This window comes from Toxorhynchites rutilus, unplaced genomic scaffold, assembly GCF_029784135.1.
Source record: "Toxorhynchites rutilus septentrionalis strain SRP unplaced genomic scaffold, ASM2978413v1 HiC_scaffold_4, whole genome shotgun sequence".
NCBI classification, from domain to species: Eukaryota; Metazoa; Arthropoda; class Insecta; order Diptera; family Culicidae; genus Toxorhynchites; species Toxorhynchites rutilus.
The window spans coordinates 406,480-429,513 of record NW_026599982.1 but is presented as its reverse complement, the minus strand read 5'-3'; the positions used below and the strand labels follow the sequence as shown (position 1 = coordinate 429,513).

The 23,034-nt window shown below is 37.2% G+C and overlaps 1 protein-coding gene across 2 annotated transcripts in view; it reads left to right on the top strand.

Moving 5' to 3' along the window:
• LOC129782124 (uncharacterized) overlaps positions 1–23,034 on the top strand; it is a 205,134-nt gene that overhangs the window by 9,740 nt on the left and 172,360 nt on the right. For both annotated transcript variants that reach the window (XM_055789532.1, XM_055789531.1), the window contains exon 2: positions 10–165. In XM_055789532.1, coding sequence (XP_055645507.1) covers positions 10–165 — 156 coding nt within the window. The remainder of the gene's footprint in view (positions 1–9; positions 166–23,034) is intronic.

Genomic DNA, 23,034 nt, shown 5'->3' with positions numbered 1-23,034 from the left:
TATTTTCAGGTGATTGCATCCAGAAATCTTTAGATGATATCGCACAAAATTCAGCCATTCGAAATGACGTTCCTTCACAACAAACATGCTCAAAACAAAAGAATTCTGATACTGGAAATACGTTGTCTAGCAATGAAAGCATTTCTGTTGTCGATGAATTGAAAGGTATGTACAATAGAACAATCAATTTTTTTATTCTTCTAATTTGTTGATTCGTATGTTGTAATTTAAAAACCAAAGATTGTTTAAAGCACTGGTTGGAAAACTTATGAAGCGATCGCCGTTGACGTATTCTATGACCAAAACCGCGTTCTCTCTCGACCTCTCCGTCATTGGTTCCGATCTAAAATTGATTGGATAACAACTCGACAAATATTTGGATTTTTGAAATATTTTGAGCGTATCAGGGGTGCAATGAGTTTGTTCTCTATGATCGGAAAAATTACCGACTGGACCATTTTTGGATCCAAATGCTATTGGATTACATCACGGGAACACCAAGCCAAACTGATGCTATTGGATTACATCACGGGAACACCAAGTCAAACTGATGCTATTGGATTACATCACGGGAACACCAAGCCGAATGCGTAAATGGGTGCGAATATTACTTCGCTCGGACGCATTCATACGCAAACAATTTTTCATGACTGTTCCATGCGAAAGCAGAACAGAAACCGATGCGAGTGAAAGTACTCACGCCTTGCGTATGTCTGCTTTTCGCGTTGACGGTGGAATGGTGTCATCTGGATACGACATTAGTTTGTATGAGACCAGCTATTCTCTATCAGTCGCCCTTAAAGCAGTTTTAAATTGCTAAAATTTGTATGGAATTTTTTTCTTGGTGTTATTTACCTATTAGACGTACGTCGTTATGACCCTAATTTAAAAGATTTTCAGATTTTTCAGATATTCTCACCAGAACATAACATTATAATATAAAATTATCTAGAGACACAATTTTTGCATGATATTTTTTCACTACTTGCAAGCAAAAGTGATTTTCATTTACATAGAGTACTAATTTGGTTTGGGAAAATTAATTCTCATTCATAATTTTGATTTTAAAAGTGTGTTCATTTCTACTGCAACCCCATATTGTCATGCCTACTCCTCCATTCCGTAATACGAAGCTCATGCAAGCGAGCAAAACAAATCACGGTTTCTTCATGTGCCTATATTTTGTGACCGTGTTCGGGAACACATTGCGATCACCAATCATCATCAATGAGCAAGATTGTTATGATTTCAATAGCTTGCTTTCAAAGCAATTTTTAAGCTTTTGAACCGATAAGTGACAATCATATAATTCGTTGACATTTTATCTCTTGGATGAAGTGATTATTATACCACTCCATCCAGCCGGTAAAGAGGTATTAACGTTCAAAACCTTGCAGTCCAGCGTCACTCTCGTTTTAGAAACTTTGAACTAACACCCCGGTACAGAAATGAAAGACGTAGTCAAAACCAACATCTTCTATACAATTTTCGACTCTTTTGAGTTGTGTTGGAAAAGTTCTAGAAAGGATAGTAAATCGACGCCTAAAGACCTTTTTAGAGTCTAATAAGCTGCTCGATCCAAGACAGTTCGCTTTTCGTGCGGGAAAATGCACAGAAGATCACCTCGAAGATCTACAGGCTATTGTACATGACGTTATTGAGAAAGATCACCACGCAGATGTGGCATCACTTTATCTAAGTAAAGCATTTGATCAGCATGGAGATATCCAGTATTGAAGAGTCTCTTCGACTGGGTGATCCGTGGAAGACTAGGTTTCTATGTGAAAAGTTTCCTAGAAAATAGAACTCAGAGCCATAGTCAACAACACAAAATCTTCATTGAAAATCCAAGAAAGGGGAATTCCCCAAGGCTCGGTTGTATCGCCAACCCTCTTCATAATTATTATGCAGTCCCTTTTTGCAAAAAATCCGGAAAATGTAAAAATTCTTGTCTATGCGACATTGTGCTAGTACTAGCGACATTGTGCTAGTTTCAGTTAGCGTCACTGCATCAGCAACAAGAAAAACAGGAAGTGGGTTATATCTATGGTATAACCGCAAGGGTGACGTAGGATTATCGTTGATTTAGAGATCATTTGTTTGAATTTGAATCTGAATTCATTCTGAATGAATGAATATTTGGGGGACTTCGAAAACGAGAGTGTTACGTTGGATACACAAGGTTTTATGCATCCAATATTGGATACGGAAATATTCTACTGATAGGGAAGAATAATCTTCAGAAGCTATTCTGTTAATTGCGATTGATTGAAAAATCACAAAACCAAATGTATTTGGTCACAGTGTTACATGGATAGAAAACATTAAAATAAACTCTTTCACTTGAATGTTATTTTAAATTCCCAGAGGAACTGGCAGATTATTTTCAGTAACGATTAGATATTACCACATTTTGTTTATAGAACAGAGAAGAGATAGTTTTTTTTTGTTTCGGACTCTGTTGCTTCAAACTGGCTCTACATTAAAAAGTACGCTAAGGAAGACAATTTTGATGATTTCATTTGCAAGATGAGAAAAATTAGTACAGGATTAGTAGTGGAACAACTCAATTAGTGGATGTTAATAACATTTTGGAAGTGAAAAACTTCAAAGTTAATAATTTTTAATGTGTTATTATTAATTTTATCCTAAAATTTTAAATTGAACTACATTGTTTTGCAACAATTAAATTGAAGTTCTTTAACCGCTCTACAATTCGTTCTTTGACGCCCAACTTTCTTTCATTATTTGGAATCTTTCATTATTTGGCTGCAATATCGATCTAAACAATTCCTGGTGAAAATTCAAGCAATATCTTAAAAAATCCCGATTTTTACCCCACTGCATATGTAATAGCCACTTAAACATCACCTTAACGCTGAAAGGCTCTCCTTTCATTCTTGAAATAAGCTAGAAAATTTTTTTTTTCCAAGCTGTATATAATCGAGTCCAAAATTGTATATAATCGAATCACATATAATCGAGTCCGACCTGTATATCTATACTCGTCTCCGGCAAGATGCTTAACGGTAGTTTTCGTAGGAGTGTTGCTCTATCTATATCAACTCGGCTGTTTCCGCAACAATAACACCGATCGGTTGGAAAAAGCTCGCAGAATTGTCGTTCAGCAGATCAACAATGCTTACGGAGTGAGACCAAATATCATTCCTCGGGCACGAATGGTTCCTCCCAGGCCGGTTGCTGCGGATGTGGCAGTTAATTATCTTTAAGCGGCACAAATCCGGTTCCAGCACCTCCAGCTGAGTAACCTCCTGTGGCCGCTTACCTCTTTAAAAATCAATGAGAAAAATTATAAATTGAAATCTATATAATTTTACAAGGTTTTACCTTTAATTCGAATGTAGACGAATGCACAATAAATAATTTGCTGCAGAAACTATAACTTTTAAAACCATTTGCCGTTTTGACGTGGGACTACGTATAACCGGAATATATGGAGGGTAAAATGAAAACCTAAACACAGAACATGCAGGAAAAAATGAAAGATTTCGAATGCTTATAGCTCGAACATTTCTTACTGGATAGGAGAGATGTTTGCATCACTTGATAGGGAATATTTCTACGCATCTATCGCAACTAACAAAATGTTGTTTTTCATTAGATAAACAATTGAATAACTGTAAAATATTAGGCGTTATCTAAACGCCCTAACTGCATCGTTCTGATTGGCCCGATTTACGGTTTCCCTAATACAGCCATCAACACCAAGCAGCCTTGGGGAAATCGGCATTGCAAATACATGAAAGTAGGGGGACTTTTGTTCTCATCGAAAAATGTTCCCTAACACAGACTTTAAAACCAAGCATGAAGTGTAGATATTGAAAAGAATTGGTCCCAAGATGGATCCTTGAGGAACACCTGCATTCACAATGAATTTCTCTGATGAAATATTGTTTATAGAAACATTGAACGCTCTATCAGAAAGATATTTTTTTATAATTTTTATCAAGTATGTAGGAAAACCAAAGTTCTGAAGCTTGTAAATGAGACCATTATGCCAAACATTATCAAATGCTTTTTCAACATCAAGAAGTGCCATGGCAGATGATTTTGAAACTGACTTGTTTCGTCTGAATTGTAGAGTGACCTTTTCGGAATCCAAACTGCTCATCCAAAAATATATTGTGCTCATCTGCAAAAGCAAGAATGCGCGTTAATATAATTTTTTCGAATACTTTCGAAAATGCTGGGAGAAGGCTAATTGGTCGATAGCTCTTTGAAGAAGAAGGATCTTTTCCGGGTTTTAGTATCGGGATCACTTTTGCCAACTTCCAACTCGAGGGGAAGTAGTAGGAAGTAGTATAGACATCTGTTGAAGACAGAAGTCATAATTTCATATAAGTTGTTACTAAGATGTTTCAACTCAATGTTAAATATACTGTCGAAGCCGGGGGCCTTCATATTCTTCAACGAGCGTATAACCGAGATAACCTCTGCAGTCGAGATGATTTCACTCTCTTGAGGTACAGAATGGATATTGTCAATAGCCCTTACAGTATCATTCGCCGAAGCTTCAAATGGACTTGTAATGTTCTGGCCAAGATTGTGTGAACTAGCGAAATGGTTGCCAATTGCATTAGCCTTTTCGGCAGGTGTTATCAATCGTTCTGAATTGTCAGGTTGAAGAAGAGGAGGAATAGGATTAGACTTGGTCTTGAGAATTTTAGCGAGCCTCCAAAAAGGCTTGGAGTTATTCGGAAGTTTACTAATATCTTTTGCGAATTTTTTGTTACGGAGATCAATCATTCTGGCCTGGATAACCTTGGTTAACTGATTATACTGTCGTTTCCTCTCTCGAATACCAGTACGTTGGTACTGCCTTCGATAGAGGTTCCGAAGCCTAATCAAATGTTTAGTAATGGAATCAATTTGAACAGAGTCACTCACCTGAATCGTTTCTGGGATGTGGTTTTGGCGAGCCTGAATAACTGCAGTTTGAATAGAGCTGACTGTTGCTTCGATATCTTCGGGAGATTCAAGAGGCTGATTGAGATCAATGTTGTTGTCAATAAGCTGCTGGAATTCCACCCAATTCGCACGATGATGGTCCCGTCTACATTGTGGCCTCCTGACTACGACATTCACTCCCAATTCAACCATCACTGGGAAGTGATCCGAACTCAACTCGTTAAGGGCAATAGGATCACCGATGTGGCGATCCATGTTGGTAATGAAGAAATCAATTATGGAATGTACTCCAGAACGAGAAATGCGAGTGGGGGTCGCTGGACTAAGAATCCTGTAGCGCCCACACTGTAGATCATCATTTAGAGTCACTCCATATTGATTCCTCCTTTGGTTTCCCCAGGACTGATGTCGAGCATTAATGTCCCCGCCGATGACGTATTTCGACTGCCTTCGTGTTAGCTTGATGATATCGTTTTTAAGAAGCAACGCTGAGCCATCTCTGATTGACGTCTGTTTGGGATAGTAGACCGCAATCACGATAATAGACCCAATCGATGTTGTGATTTCCGCCCCAATAGCTTCGATGATGTTGAGTTTCAGACACGGCAAAAGTCGATATCTGATGTTATTTCTGATGGCTAAGGCAACACCTCCTCCACCAGAACCAGCACGATCCATTCTCAATAGACGATAATTCGGGACTCGAATATTAATATTCGGTTTAAGATGCGTCTCAGTAACGATAGCTACGTCGATGCTGTTTGTCACCAGGAAGTCAGTGAACTCGATAAGCTTACTCTTAAGAGAGCAGGCATTCCAATTAATTAGCCTTAGAGATGACCGATCCATGGTTATAATAAAAATGTAGCATAACTTGTACTTGTTCCTGTTGGTTGCGACAACTTCTAGTCTGTCGATCTAGTTCAAGAACAGGGTTGCAAGTTCTTGCATGCTATAAAGCTCCTCAGTAGAAGAGGAATGAGGTGAAGGTTTTGGTGTAGGTGATAAACCAATAGCTGCAACCTTACTATAGCTCGGTTGCTCCTTTTTTGGCTTTTCGCTAGAAGAGGCCGTTTGGGGGCGACCTGTAGGAAGTGGAAGAGGAGGAAGAACAGGAATCGTGCGAGAAACCATTGAAGGGAACTCTTTGTCAGTAAATTCTGGAACCTTCTTCCTATTCTGTGTTTTATCAGTAGCTTGCTTCCAGATACGTTTAAAATCCGCACGTTTTGTGCAGCTACGGCTGGTGGCTTGGTGACTTTCGCCACAGTTAACGCATTTGCGAGGTTCTTTTTCTGGAAGGCTGCAAGTGCTTGTTAGGTGGTCAGCAGCACACTTGCCACAACGAGTTTTCATGTGACAGTTTCTTGTTCCGTGTCCGAAACCAAGGCAATTTGAACATTGCGTTACATCCCGATGTTGAGGTTTGTATCGGTCCCATTGTACCGAGATGTTGAAGATCTCACTGATTTCTCTTATGCGAGTTATGTTGGCTGATCCTTTCTTGAAGTGGATCAGGTACAAAACATTGGAATACCCATTGTCTGGCGTTTTATGCCTGACTAGGCATGACTATCCGATATACAGCTAACGGCTGAATATTGTATAGCAGGAAGACCTCGCAACACCACCTTAAATGGTTTTTCAGACGGCGTATCGTGAGTGTAAAACTCATGATTTTTTGATTTCAGGTATGATCCAATTATTTTATATTGCTCCAGGTTGGGACTAGTGATTTTAATCCCGATGCTGCATATTTTAAAAACTGGCTGCAATTTCAGCGCCAGCAGTTCAGACCTCAAAGTTCCTATATCTCTCGATGTTGTAAAATAAGGTGGTACTTTCACCTTTTTCTCTACATTTACTTTCTCGGTAGTTGGTTCCTCCTCGGTATGGCCATCCAATAAAGCATAGCGGTTTCTTTCTAATATTGGCTCCTTGCCGGTGTCCGATCGATGTCGTTTGTTGGTGCCATGTGGTATGCCTGGGTCGGTTGACCGGGTTTTCCCCATTGTTGTAGTCCTCAAGGGCAGACAGGTAGTTGATGAATCGCAGGTAGACAATCTGAAAAGAGAAATAAATAGCTTTTTAAAAATCAGGTAATGAATGGAGCTCCAAACACGTCCGTCTCTGTCGACGGCCGGAGTGGAATGATAAAAGTTTGCCTCAGCGAGATCCACTGTTTATACTCTAGGCAAGTGTTCCCCTTCAATCTTCTTCTTTTCCTCTGTTCGCGGAGACTTTAAATCCTACGATTTCCCCTTCAATGCTCGTTATTGACAGCTCTGTTCTGGAAAGCACGCAAATGGACAGAACAAATGTAAGGAAAAATGAAAACGCTTAAAGTTTTCATGAATTTTAACCATTTACAAACCAGGAGATTCCAATGTATAGCATATTAAACAAATCTTAGGGAATTTCCGATTCGTTTAGTATGTAAATCGCCAAAATCTGTTCGCGGCAAAAATAGTTATTAACATTAACTTTATTTCATAAAAACGTGACTTGTTTTCTGATTTGGCACCCTTAATGAAAGACGTAGTTCTACGTCAAAACGGCATGTAACGCTTTAGATAATTAATTTTTAAATGCTGATAAAAAATATCAGCCAAATCGGTCGAGTAGATCCTGATATATTGATACCACCAATTGAAAAACATGGTTTTGAGAAGAACGCGTTTGAAAATTCGTACAGCAATACTCTGTAACTCCTTCTATTCTCCTTCCTCCTTCTATAAGACCAGGTGATGACCTTGCAGCTTTATGTCATTGTAAACAAACAATGCTTCAATTTATATTCTACTGTGTAGATATTGGTGACTAGTGATCCCCGATACAGAAATCAATTATTAATCGAACGAATACGGTGCAACTATCGCAATAAACGAAGCCTGAGACGAGACATGAAAATAGGGGGCCGATTCCGGACCACCACTTCTGTCAAACTCGGACCACTTGCAACTCGCCTTCTGATTGGCTAATGAGTAAAATAATTAACAAAGATAAATATGTTGCCAAATATATTCAAAATTGAATAATTGTTGCATTCACATTTCAATTTAGCGATAATTTCTATAATGGATTTTTTTTGTATATTTTCGTTTCTATTACGTCCGGTGTTCCCGAAGAGAAGGAAACATTGCATCGGAATTTCCACCCTACATCTTTTCGGGATTATTTTGCCATCTAGCATAGCATAATAGCAGCGACCTAACAGAGAAGAGCATTCAATTATTTTCCAACCGTAAAGCAGTTAGCAATATAATTATAATCTAATAACAAATAACAACCAACGCAGCAGAAAAGTATTTAAAATCATATTGGAACTTGAATAAACCATACATACCTACAGAAAAAAAAACCTGAATAAACGCTATGTTATTATTTGGGAATGTATGATTTTATCAATATTTCAGTACTGTTAGTATTTGAACGATATCAAAGTTAAATTATAAGGCCTTATTTCCGTATACACTCCACGGTAAAAACGAATTGAAGTTTATCCGCGATGACAGAGATACGGTATCGATATCTGGAAACGAAATAAGCTTTTAACAAGTCTTACTACTCGGCCCGAAGGCACTTTTAAATTGTTAAAACCTGAATGAAAATTTTTACTTGGCGTTATTTATTTACTTGAAGAACGTCTTTCTTACCCTAACTTGACCTGTTTTCTATACACTTTGCGATATTCTCACTAAAACTACTCATTATAATATAAAATTATCTTCAGATACAATTTTTGTACGAGATTATTTTACCAAATGAAGAAAGCAAAGTTTTCCATTCACAATCAACACTAATATGATACGGAGAAGTTAATTTTCATTCATAATTTCTATTTGAAGAGTGTTCATTCTACCTGAAAACCCATCATTTTCTCTAACTCGTAAAACGAAATTTCATGGCGTGTCGTCCATTCCGTTTTCATCTTGAAGTGTAAACGGTAAGGCCCGTAATCTCTTGATAAATAAAATGAACTTTGAATTTAATTCATATATGTCAACATATCATACACCTACTATCAAATCTACGTTTTCTAGTTTTCTTTATCTCTTCACATTTTATTTTTTGGATACCAAAATAACAGGAAAATACTTATTGTTTAAAATATGTGATATTCGGTCGGAAGATTAATACAAAAAAAATTATGCAACTCAGAAAATACATGATACGAAGAACACATGTTTTTCATGGGAAAATAATCTTCCGAAATTTTATAACATTTGGCAACCTTCACATCTCGCTTCCCTGTTATCTAGCACTTGGTCGAAGAAAATGCAGAAAGAAGAGTAAGAAGCCAGTTGTCACGTCTTGTCTTAGGTGATTACATCGTGTTGGCTCAACCGATCCCGCTTCCGTTGCTACCTTCAAAATTTTTGTGTGCAGTCAGCCGATTGCAAAATTCCAGCCGTAAATTGCACTCAACCGAGGGCTGTGTGTTTTTGAAGTTATCCTTTGGCTTGTGTAGAGAAAAAGACTATACCTAGAGTGTGTTTTTGTTTCCCGAGAATTCGCGTGAAGAAAAAATTGTGTCCGATCGGAAGTTCCCGTGTGTCCTTAGATTGACGACGCAGTTTGTGTGAGCATAACTCTGCAACGTGTCCGAAAAAGTTGTAGAAGTAAAACAAAACGTGTATGATTCTGTACGAAACCGACGGTGTGTAAACTAAATGTATGAGTACAAACAAACTGAAGTGTTTTGTCCAATCAATTTGCATTGTAATAGGTTATTGATAACAACTGTGATTAAATTATCTTAACTTTTTTTAATTAAATGAAGTAATTTTCCGGCTATGACTTTCATTAAATACTTTTTTACCCTCATGTATATTTTCAGGTGATTGCATCCAGAAATCTTTAGACGATATCGCACAAAATTCAGCCATTCGAAATGACGTTCCTTCACAACAAACAGGCTCAAAACAAAAGAATTCTGATACTGGAAATACGTTGTCTAGCCATTGCTAGACAACGTATTTCCAGTATCAGAAGCATGTCTGTTGTCGATGAATTGAAAGGTATGTACAATAGAACAATCAATTTTTTTATTCTTCTAATTTGTTGATTCGTATGTTGTAATTTAAAAACCAAAGATTGTTTAAAGCACTGGTTGGAAAACTTATGAAGCGATCTCCGTTGACGTATTCTATGACCAAAACCGCGTTCTCTCTCGACCTCTCCGTCATTGGTTCCGATCTAAAATTGATTGGATAACAACTCGACAAATATTTGGATTTTTGAAATATTTTGAGCGTATCAGTGGTGCAATGAGTTTGTTCTCTATGATCGGAAAAATTACCGACTGGACCATTTTTGGATCCAAATGCTATTGGATTACATCACGGGAACACCAAGCCAAACTGATGCTATTGGATTACATCACGGGAACACCAAGCCAAACTGATGCTATTGGATTACATCACGGGAACACCAAGCCGAATGCGTAAATGGGTGCGAATATTACTTCGCTCGGACGCATTCATACGCAAACAATTTTTCATGACTGTTCCATGCGAAAGCAGAACAGAAACCGATGCGAGTGAAAGTACTCACGCCTTGCGTATGTCTGCTTTTCGCGTTGACGGTGGAATGGTGTCATCTGGATACGACATTAGTTTGTATGAGACCAGCTATTCTCTATCAGTCGCCCTTAAAGCAGTTTTAAATTGCTAAAATTTGTATGAAATTTTTTTCTTGGTGTTATTTACCTATTAGACGTACGTCGTTATGACCCTAATTTAAACGATTTTCAGATTTTTCAGATATTCTCACCAGAACATAACATTATAATATAAAATTATCTAGAGACACAATTTTTGCATGATATTTTTTCACTACTTGCAAGCAAAAGTGATTTTCATTTACATAGAGTACTAATTTGGTTTGGGAAAATTAATTCTCATTCATAATTTTGATTTTAAAAGTGTGTTCATTTCTACTGCAACCCCATATTGTCATGCCTACTCCTCCATTCCGTAATACGAAGCTCATGCAAGCGAGCAAAACAAATCACGGTTTCTTCATGTGCCTATATTTTGTGACCGTGTTCGGGAACACATTGCGATCACCAATCATCATCAATGAGCAAGATTGTTATGATTTCAATAGCTTGCTTTCAAAGCAATTTTTAAGCTTTTGAACCGATAAGTGACAATCATATAATTCGTTGACATTTTATCTCTTGGATGAAGTGATTATTATACCACTCCATCCAGCCGGTAAAGAGGTATTAACGTTCAAAACCTTGCAGTCCAGCGTCACTCTCTCGTTTTAGAAACTTTGAACTAACACCCCGGTACAGAAATGAAAGACGTAGTCAAAACCAACATCTTCTATACAATTTTCGACTCTTTTGAGTTGTGTTGGAAAAGTTCTAGAAAGGATAGTAAATCGACGCCTAAAGACCTTTTTAGAGTCTAATAAGCTGCTCGATCCAAGACAGTTCGCTTTTCGTGCGGGAAAATGCACAGAAGATCACCTCGAAGATCTACAGGCTATTGTACATGACGTTATTGAGAAAGATCACCACGCAGATGTGGCATCACTTTATCTAAGTAAAGCATTTGATCAGCATGGAGATATCCAGTATTGAAGAGTCTCTTCGACTGGGTGATCCGTGGAAGACTAGGTTTCTATGTGAAAAGTTTCCTAGAAAATAGAACTCAGAGCCATAGTCAACAACACAAAATCTTCATTGAAAATCCAAGAAAGGGGAATTCCCCAAGGCTCGGTTGTATCGCCAACCCTCTTCATAATTATTATGCAGTCCCTTTTTGCAAAAAATCCGGAAAATGTAAAAATTCTTGTCTATGCGACATTGTGCTAGTACTAGCGACATTGTGCTAGTTTCAGTTAGCGTCACTGCATCAGCAACAAGAAAAACAGGAAGTGGGTTATATCTATGGTATAACCGCAAGGGTGACGTAGGACTATCGTTGATTTAGAGATCATTTGTTTGAATTTGAATCTGAATTCATTCTGAATGAATGAATATTTGGGGGACTTCGAAAACGAGAGTGTTACGTTGGATGCACAAGGTTTTATGCATCCAATATTGGATACGGAAATATTCTACTGATAGGGAAGAATAATCTTCAGAAGCTATTCTGTTAATTGCGATTGATTGAAATTCACAAAACCAAATGTATTTGGTCACAGTGTTACATGGATAGAAAACACTTGAATGTAATTTTAAATTCCCAGAGGAACTGGCAGATTATTTTCAGTAACGATTAGATATTACCACATTTTTTTTATAGAACAGAGAAGAGATAGTTTTTTTTTTTTGTTTCGGACTCTGTTGCTTCAAACTGGCTCTACATTAAAAAGTACGCTAAGGAAGACAATTTTGATGATTTCATTTGCAAGATGAGAAAAATTAGTACAGGATTAGTAGTGGAACAACTCAATTAGTGGATGTTAATAACTTTTTGGAAGTGAAAAACTTCAAAGTTAATAATTTTTAATGTGTTATTATTAATTTTATCCTAAAATTTTAAATTGAACTACATTGTTTTGCAACAATTAAATTGAAGTTCTTTAACCGCTCTACAATTCGTTCTTTGACGCCCAACTTCTATCTTTCATTATTTGGCTGCAATATCGATCTAAACAATTCCTGGTGAAAATTCAAGCAATATCTTAAAAAATCCCGATTTTTACCCCACTGCACATGTAATAGCCACTTAAACATCACCTTAACGCTGAAAGGCTCTCCTTTCCTTCTTGAAATAAGCTAGAAAAATTTTTTTTTCCAAGCTGTATATAATCGAGTCCAAAATTGTATATAATCGAATCACATATAATCGAGTCCGACCTGTATATCTATACTCGTCTCCGGCAAGATGCTTAACGGTAGTTTTCGTAGGAGTGTTGCTCTATCTATATCAACTCGGCTGTTTCCGCAACAATAACACCGATCGGTTAGAAAAAGCTCGCAGAATTGTCGTTCAGCAGATCAACAATGCTTACGGAGTGAGACCAAATATCATTCCTCGGGCACGAATGGTTCCTCCCAGGCCGGTTGCTGCGGATGTGGCAGTTAATTATCTTTAAGCGGCACAAAACCCGGTTCCAGCACCTCCAGCTGAGTAACCTCCTGTGGCCGCTTACCTCTTTAAAAATCAATGAGAAAAATTATAAATTGAAATCTATATAATTTTACAAGGTTTTACCTTTAATTCGAATGTAGACGAATGCACAATAAATAATTTGCTGCAGAAACTATAACTTTTAAAACCATTTGCCGTTTTGACGTGGGACTACGTATAACCGGAATATATGGAGGGTAAAATGAAAACCTAAACACAGAACATGCAGGAAAAAATGAAAGATTTCGAATGCTTATAGCTCGAACATTTCTTACTGGATAGGAGAGATGTTTGCATCACTTGATAGGGAATATTTCTACGCATTTATCGCAACTAACAAAATGTTGTTTTTCATTAGATAAACAATTGAATAACTGTAAAATATTAGGCGTTATCTAAACGCCCTAACTGCATCGTTCTGATTGGCCCGATTTACGGTTTCCCTAACACAGCCATCAAAACCAAGCAGCCTTGGGGAAATCGGCATTGCAAATACATGAAAGTAGGGGGACTTTTGTTCTCATCGAAAAATGTTCCCTAACACAGACTTTAAAACCAAGCATGAAGTGTAGATATTGAAAAGAATTGGTCCCAAGATGGATCCTTGAGGAACACCTGCATTCACAATGAATTTCTCTGATGAAATATTGTTTATAGAAACATTGAACGCTCTATCAGAAAGATAATTTTTTATAATTTTTATCAAGTATGTAGGAAAACCAAAGTTCTGAAGCTTGTAAATGAGACCATTATGCCAAACATTATCAAATGTTTTTTCAACATCAAGAAGTGCCATGGCAGATGATTTTGAAACTGACTTGTTTCGTCTGATTATATTGTATACTCTACGAAGCTGGTGAATTGTAGAGTGACCTTTTCGGAATCCAAACTGCTCATCCAAAAATATATTGTGCTCATCTGCAAAAGCAAGAATGCGCGTTAATATAATTTTTTCGAATACTTTCGAAAATGCTGGGAGAGGGCTAATTGGTCGATAGCTCTTTGAAGAAGAAGGATCTTTTCCGGGTTTTAGTATCGGGATCACTTTTGCCAACTTCCAACTCGAGGGGAAGTAGCCAAGTGATAGACATCTGTTGAAGACAGAAGTCATAATTTCATATAAGTTGTTACTAAGATGTTTCAACTCAATGTTAAATATACTGTCGAAGCCGGGGGCCTTCATATTCTTCAACGAGCGTATAACCGAGATAACGTCCGTCTCTGTCGACGGTCGGAGTGGAATGATAAAAGTTTGCCTCAGCGAGATCCACTGTTTATACTCTAGGCAAGTGTTCCCCTTCAATCTTCTTCTTTTCCTCTGTTCGCGGAGACTTTAAATCCTACGATTTCCCCTTCAATGCCCGTTATTGACAGCTCTGTTCTGGAAAGCACGCAAATGGACAGAACAAATGTAAGGAAAAATGAAAACGCTTAAAGTTTTCATGAATTTTAACCATTTACAAACCAGGAGATTCCAATGTATAGCATATTAAACAAATCTTAGGGAATTTCCGATTCGTTTAGTATGTAAATCGCCAAAATCTGTTCGCGGCAAAAATAGTTATTAACATTAACTTTATTTCATAAAAACGTGACCTGTTTTCTGATTTGGCACCCTTAATGAAAGACGTAGTTCTACGTCAAAACGGCATGTAACGCTTTAGATAATTAATTTTTAAATGCTGATAAAAAATATCAGCCAAATCGGTCGAGTAGATCCTGATATATTGATACCACCAATTGAAAAACATGGTTTTGAGAAAAACGCGTTTGAAAATTCGTACAGCAATACTCTGTAACTCCTTCTATTCTCCTTCCTCCTTCTATAAGACCAGGTGATGACCTTGCAGCTTTATGTCATTGTAAACAAACAATGCTTCAATTTATATTCTACTGTGTAGATATTGGTGACTAGTGATCCCCGATACAGAAATCAATTATTAATCGAACGAATACGGTGCAACTATCGCAATAAACGAAGCCTGAGACGAGACATGACAATAGGGGGCCGATTCCGGACCACCACTTCTGTCAAACTCGGACCACTTGCAACTCGCCTTCTGATTGGCTAATGAGTAAAATAATTAACAAAGATAAATATGTTGCCAAATATATTCAAAATTGAATAATTGTTGCATTCACATTTCAATTTAGCGATAATTTCTATAATGGATTTTTTTTTGTATATTTTCGTTTCTATTACGTCCGGTGTTCCCGAAGAGAAGGAAACATTGCATCGGAATTTCCACCCTACATCTTTTCGGGATTATTTTGCCATCTAGCATAGCATAATAGCAGCGACCTAACAGAGAAGAGCATTCAATTATTTTCCAACCGTAAAGCAGTTAGCAATATAATTATAATCTAATAACAAATAACAACCAACGCAGCAGAAAAGTATTTAAAATCATATTGGAACTTGAATAAACCATACATACCTACAGAAAAAAAAACCTGAATAAACGCTATGTTATTATTTGGGAATGTATGATTTTATCAATATTTCAGTACTGTTAGTATTTGAACGATATCAAAGTTAAATTATAAGGCCTTATTTCCGTATACACTCCACGGTAAAAACGAATTGAAGTTTATCCGCGATGACAGAGATACGGTATCGATATCTGGAAACGAAATAAGCTTTTAACAAGTCTTACTACTCGGCCCGAAGGCACTTTTAAATTGTTAAAACCTGAATGAAAATTTTTACTTGGCGTTATTTATTTACTTGAAGAACGTCTTTCTTACCCTAACTTGACCTGTTTTCTATACACTTTGCGATATTCTCACTAAAACTACTCATTATAATATAAAATTATCTTCAGACACAATTTTTGTACGAGATTATTTTACCAAATGAAGAAAGCAAAGTTTTCCATTCACAATCAACACTAATATGATACGGAGAAGTTAATTTTCATTCATAATTTCTATTTGAAGAGTGTTCATTCTACCTGAAAACCCATCATTTTCTCTAACTCGTAAAACGAAATTTCATGGCGTGTCGTCCATTCCGTTTTCATCTTGAAGTGTAAACGGTAAGGCCCGTAATCTCTTGATAAATAAAATGAACTTTGAATTTAATTCATATATGTCAACATATCATACACCTACTATCAAATCTACGTTTTCTAGTTTTCTTTATCTCTTCACATTTTATTTTTTGGATACCAAAATAACAGGAAAATACTTATTGTTTAAAATATGTGATATTCGGTCGGAAGATTAATACAAAAAAAATTATGCAACTCAGAAAATACATGATACGAAGAACACATGTTTTTCATGGGAAAATAATCTTCCGAAATTTTATAACATTTGGCAACCTTCACATCTCGCTTCCCTGTTATCTAGCACTTGGTCGAAGAAAATGCAGAAAGAAGAGTAAGAAGCCAGTTGTCACGTCTTGTCTTAGGTGATTACATCGTGTTGGCTCAACCGATCCCGCTTCCGTTGCTACCTTCAAAATTTTTGTGTGCAGTCAGCCGATTGCAAAATTCCAGCCGTAAATTGCACTCAACCGAGGGCTGTGTGTTTTTGAAGTTATCCTTTGGCTTGTGTAGAGAAAAAGACTATACCTAAAAGTGTGTTTTTTGTTTCCCGAGAATTCGCGTGAAGAAAAAATTGTGTCCGATCGGAAGTTCCCGTGTGTCCTTAGATTGACGACGCAGTTTGTGTGAGCATAACTCTGCAACGTGTCCGAAAAAGTTGTAGAAGTAAAACAAAACGTGTATGATTCTGTACGAAACCGACGGTGTGTAAACTAAATGTATGAGTACAAACAAACTGAAGTGTTTTGTCCAATCAATTTGCATTGTAATAGGTTATTGATAACAACTGTGATTAAATTATCTTAACTTTTTTTAATTAAATGAAGTAATTTTCCGGCTATGACTTTCATTAAATACTTTTTTACCCTCATGTATATTTTCAGGTGATTGCATCCAGAAATCTTTAGACGATATCGCACAAAATTCAGCCATTCGAAATGACGTTCCTTCACAACAAACAGGCTCAAAACAAAAGAATTCTGATACTGGAAATACGTTGTCTAGCAATGAAAGCATGTCTGTTGTCGATGAATTGAAAGGTATGTACAATAGAACAATCAATTTTTTTATTCTTCTAATTTGTTGATTCGTATGTTGTAATTTAAAAACCAAAGATTGTTTAAAGCACTGGTTGGAAAACTTATGAAGCGATCGCCGTTGACGTATTCTATGACCAAAACCGCGTTCTCTCTCGACCTCTCCGTCATTGGTTCCGATCTAAAATTGATTGGATAACAACTCGACAAATATTTGGATTTTTGAAATATTTTGAGCGTATCAGTGGTGCAATGAGTTTGTTCTCTATGATCGGAAAAATTACCGACTGGACCATTTTTGGATCCAAATGCTATTGGATTACATCACGGGAACACCAAGCCAAACTGATGCTATTGGATTACATCACGGGAACACCAAGCCAAACTGATGCTATTGGATTACATCACGGGAACACCAAGCCGAATGCGTAAATGGGTGCGAATATTACTTCGCTCGGACGCATTCATACGCAAACAATTTTTCATGACTGTTCCATGCGAAAGCAGAACAGAAACCGATGCGAGTGAAAGTACTCACGCCTTGCGTATGTCTGCTTTTCGCGTTGACGGTGGAATGGTGTCATCTGGATACGACATTAGTTTGTATGAGACCAGCTATTCTCTATCAGTCGCCCTTAAAGCAGTTTTAAATTGCTAAAATTTGTATGAAATTTTTTTCTTGGTGTTATTTACCTATTAGACGTACGTCGTTATGACCCTAATTTAAACGATTTTCAGATTTTTCAGATATTCTCACCAGAACATAACATTATAATATAAAATTATCTAGAGACACAATTTTTGCATGATATTTTTTCACTACTTGCAAGCAAAAGTGATTTTCATTTACATAGAGTACTAATTTGGTTTGGGAAAATTAATTCTCATTCATAATTTTGATTTTAAAAGTGTGTTCATTTCTACTGCAACCCCATATTGTCATGCCTACTCCTCCATTCCGTAATACGAAGCTCAATGCCCAAACACTCATGCAAGCGAGCAAAACAAATCACGGTTTCTTCATGTGCCTATATTTTGTGACCGTGTTCGGGAACACATTGCGATCACCAATCATCATCAATGAGCAAGATTGTTATGATTTCAATAGCTTGCTTTCAAAGCAATTTTTAAGCTTTTGAACCGATAAGTGACAATCATATAATTCGTTGACATTTTATCTCTTGGATGAAGTGATTATTATACCACTCCATCCAGCCGGTAAAGAGGTATTAACGTTCAAAACCTTGCAGTCCAGCGTCACTCTCTCGTGTTAGAAACTTTGAACTAACACCCCGGTACAGAAATGAAAGACGTAGTCAAAACCAACATCTTCTATACAATTTTCGACTCTTTTGAGTTGTGTTGGAAAAGTTCTAGAAAGGATAGTAAATCGACGCCTAAAGACCTTTTTAGAGTCTAATAAGCTGCTCGATCCAAGACAGTTCGCTTTTCGTGCGGGAAAATGCACAGAAGATCACCTCGAAGATCTACAGGCTATTGTACATGACGTTATTGAGAAAGATCACCACGCAGATGTGGCATCACTTTATCTAAGTAAAGCATTTGATCAGCATGGAGATATCCAGTATTGAAGAGTCTCTTCGACTGGGTGATCCGTGGAAGACTAGGTTTCTATGTGAAAAGTTTCCTAGAAAATAGAACTCAGAGCCATAGTCAACAACACAAAATCTTCATTGAAAATCCAAGAAAGGGGAATTCCCCAAGGCTCGGTTGTATCGCCAACCCTCTTCATAATTATTATGCAGTCCCTTTTTGCAAAAAATCCGGAAAATGTAAAAATTCTTGTCTATGCGACATTGTGCTAGTACTAGCGACATTGTGCTAGTTTCAGTTAGCGTCACTGCATCAGCAACAAGAAAAACAGGAAGTGGGTTATATCTATGGTATCTATATTGCGGTTGCAAGGGTGACGTAGGACTATCGTTGATTTAGAGATCATTTGTTTGAAATTGAATCTGAATTCATTCTGAATGAATGAATATTTGGGGGACTTCGAAAACGAGAGTGTTACGTTGGATGCACAAGGTTTTATGCATCCAATATTGGATACGGAAATATTCTACTGATAGTGAAGAATAATCTTCAGAAGCTATTCTGTTAATTGCGATTGATTGAAACATCACAAAACCAAATGTATTTGGTCACAGTGTTACATGGATAGAAAACATTAAAATAAACTCTTTCACTTGAATGTTATTTTAAATTCCCAGAGGAACTGGCAGATTATTTTCAGTAACGATTAGATATTACCACATTTTGTTTATAGAACAGAGAAGAGATAGTTTTTTTGTTTCGGACTCTGTTGCTTCGAACTGGCTCTACATTAAAAAGTACGCTAAGGAAGACAATTTTGATGATTTCATTTGCAAGATGAGAAAAATTAGTACAGGATTAGTAGTGGAACAACTCAATTAGTGGATGTTAATAACATTTTGGAAGTGAAAAACTTCAAAGTTAATAATTTTTAATGTGTTATTATTAATTTTATCCTAAAATTTTAAATTGAACTACATTGTTTTGCAACAATTAAATTGAAGTTCTTTAACCGCTCTACAATTCGTTCTTTGACGCCCAACTTCTATCTTTCATTATTTGGCTGCAATATCGATCTAAACAATTCCTGGTGAAAATTCAAGCAATATCTTAAAAAAAAATGGAAATGGTTGCCAATTGCATTAGCCTAAAAGTCCGCTTCAAATGGACTTGTAATGTTCTGGCCAAGATTGTGTGAACTAGCGAAATGGTTGCCAATTGCATTAGCCTTTTCGGCAGGTGTTATCAATCGTTCTGAATTGTTAGGTTGAAGAAGAGGAGGAATAGGATTAGACTTGGTCTTGAGAATTTTAGCGAGCCTCCAAAAAGGCTTGGAGTTATTCGGAAGTTTACTAATATCTTTTGCGAATTTTTTGTTACGGAGATCAATCATTCTGGCCTGGATAACCTTGGTTAACTGATTATACTGTCGTTTCCTCTCTCGAATACCAGTACGTTGGTACTGCCTTCGATAGAGGTTCCGAAGCCTAATCAAATGTTTAGTAATGGAATCAATTTGAACAGAGTCACTCACCTGAATCGTTTCTGGGATGTGGTTTTGGCGAGCCTGAATAACTGCAGTTTGAATAGAGCTGACTGTTGCTTCGATATCTTCGGGAGATTCAAGAGGCTGATTGAGATCAATGTTGTTGTCAATAAGCTGCTGGAATTCCACCCAATTCGCACGATGATGGTCCCGTCTACATTGTGGCCTCCTGACTACGACATTCACTCCCAATTCAACCATCACTGGGAAGTGATCCGAACTCAACTCGTTAAGGGCAATAGGATCACCGATGTGGCGATCCATGTTGGTAATGAAGAAATCAATTATGGAATGTACTCCAGAACGAGAAATGCGAGTTTTTAATGTGTTATTATTAATTTTATCCTAAAATTTTAAATTGAACTACATTGTTTTGCAACAATTAAATTGAAGTTCTTTAACCGCTCTACAATTCGTTCTTTGACGCCCAACTTCTATCTTTCATTATTTGGCTGCAATATCGATCTAAACAATTCCTGGTGAAAATTCAAGCAATATCTTAAAAAATCCCGATTTTTACCCCACTGCACATGTAATAGCCACTTAAACATCACCTTAACGCTGAAAGGCTTTCCTTTCCTTCTTGAAATAAGCTAGAAAAATTTTTTTTTCCAAGCTGTATATAATCGAGTCCAAAATTGTATATAATCGAATCACATATAATCGAGTCCGACCTGTACTCGTCTCCGGCAAGATGCTTAACGGTAGTTTTCGTAGGAGTGTTGCTCTATCTATATCAACTCGGCTGTTTCCGCAACAATAACACCGATCGGTTGGAAAAAGCTCGCAGAATTGTCGTTCAGCAGATCAACAATGCTTACGGAGTGAGACCAAATATCATTCCTCGGGCACGAATGGTTCCTCCCAGGCCGGTTGCTGCGGATGTGGCAGTTAATTATCTTTAAGCGGCACAAAACCCGGTTCCAGCACCTCCAGCTGAGTAACCTCCTGTGGCCGCTTACCTCTTTAAAAATCAATGAGAAAAATTATAAATTGAAATCTATATAATTTTACAAGGTTTTACCTTTAATTCGAATGTAGACGAATGCACAATAAATAATTTGCTGCAGAAACTATAACTTTTAAAACCATTTGCCGTTTTGACGTGGGACTACGTATAACCGGAATATATGGAGGGTAAAATGAAAACCTAAACACAGAACATGCAGGAAAAAATGAAAGATTTCGAATGCTTATAGCTCGAACATTTCTTACTGGATAGGAGAGATGTTTGCATCACTTGATAGGGAATATTTCTACGCATCTATCGCAACTAACAAAAAGTTGTTTTTCATTAGATAAACAATTGAATAACTGTAAAATATTAGGCGTTATCTAAACGCCCTAACTGCATCGTTCTGATTGGCCCGATTTACGGTTTCCCTAACACAACCATCAAAACCAAGCAGCCTTGGGGAAATCGGCATTGCAAATACATGAAAGTAGGGGGACTTTTGTTCTCATCGAAAAATGTTCCCTAACACAGACTTTAAAACCAAGCATGAAGTGTAGATATTGAAAAGAATTGGTCCCAAGATGGATCCTTGAGGAACACCTGCATTCACAATGAATTTCTCTGATGAAATATTGTTTATAGAAACATTGAACGCTCTATCAGAAAGATAATTTTTTATAATTTTTATCAAGTATGTAGGAAAACCAAAGTTCTGAAGCTTGTAAATGAGACCATTATGCCAAACATTATCAAATGCTTTTTCAACATCAAGAAGTGCCATGGCAGATGATTTTGAAACTGACTTGTTTCGTCTGATTATATTGTATACTCTACGAAGCTGGTGAATTGTAGAGTGACCTTTTCGGAATCCAAACTGCTCATCCAAAAATATATTGTGCTCATCTGCAAAAGCAAGAATGCGCGTTAATATAATTTTTTCGAATACTTTCGAAAATGCTGGGAGAAGGCTAATTGGTCGATAGCTCTTTGAAGAAGAAGGATCTTTTCCGGGTTTTAGTATCGGGATCACTTTTGCCAACTTCCAACTCGAGGGGAAGTAGCCAAGTGATAGACATCTGTTGAAGACAGTAGTCATAATTTCATATAAGTTGTTACTAAGATGTTTCAACTCAATGTTAAATATACTGTCGAAGCCGGGGGCCTTCATATTCTTCAACGAGCGTATAACCGAGATAACCTCTGCAGTCGAGATGATTTCACTCTCTTGAGGTACAGAATGGATATTGTCAATAGCCCTTACAGTATCATTCGCCGAAGCTTCAAATGGACTTGTAATGTTCTGGCCAAGATTGTGTGAACTAGCGAAATGGTTGCCAATTGCATTAGCCTTTTCGGCAGGTGTTATCAATCGTTCTGAATTGTCAGGTTGAAGAAGAGGAGGAATAGGATTAGACTTGGTCTTGAGAATTTTAGCGAGCCTCCAAAAAGGCTTGGAGTTATTCGGAAGTTTACTAATATCTTTTGCGAATTTTTTGTTACGGAGATCAATCATTCTGGCCTGGATAACCTTGGTTAACTGATTATACTGTCGTTTCCTCTCTCGAATACCAGTACGTTGGTACTGCCTTCGATAGAGGTTCCGAAGCCTAATCAAATGTTTAGTAATGGAATCAATTTGAACAGAGTCACTCACCTGAATCGTTTCTGGGATGTGGTTTTGGCGAGCCTGAATAACTGCAGTTTGAATAGAGCTGACTGTTGCTTCGATATCTTCGGGAGATTCAAGAGGTTGATTGAGATCAATGTTGTTGTCAATAAGCTGCTGGAATTCCACCCAATTCGCACGATGATGGTCCCGTCTACATTGTGGCCTCCTGACTACGACATTCACTCCCAATTCAACCATCAC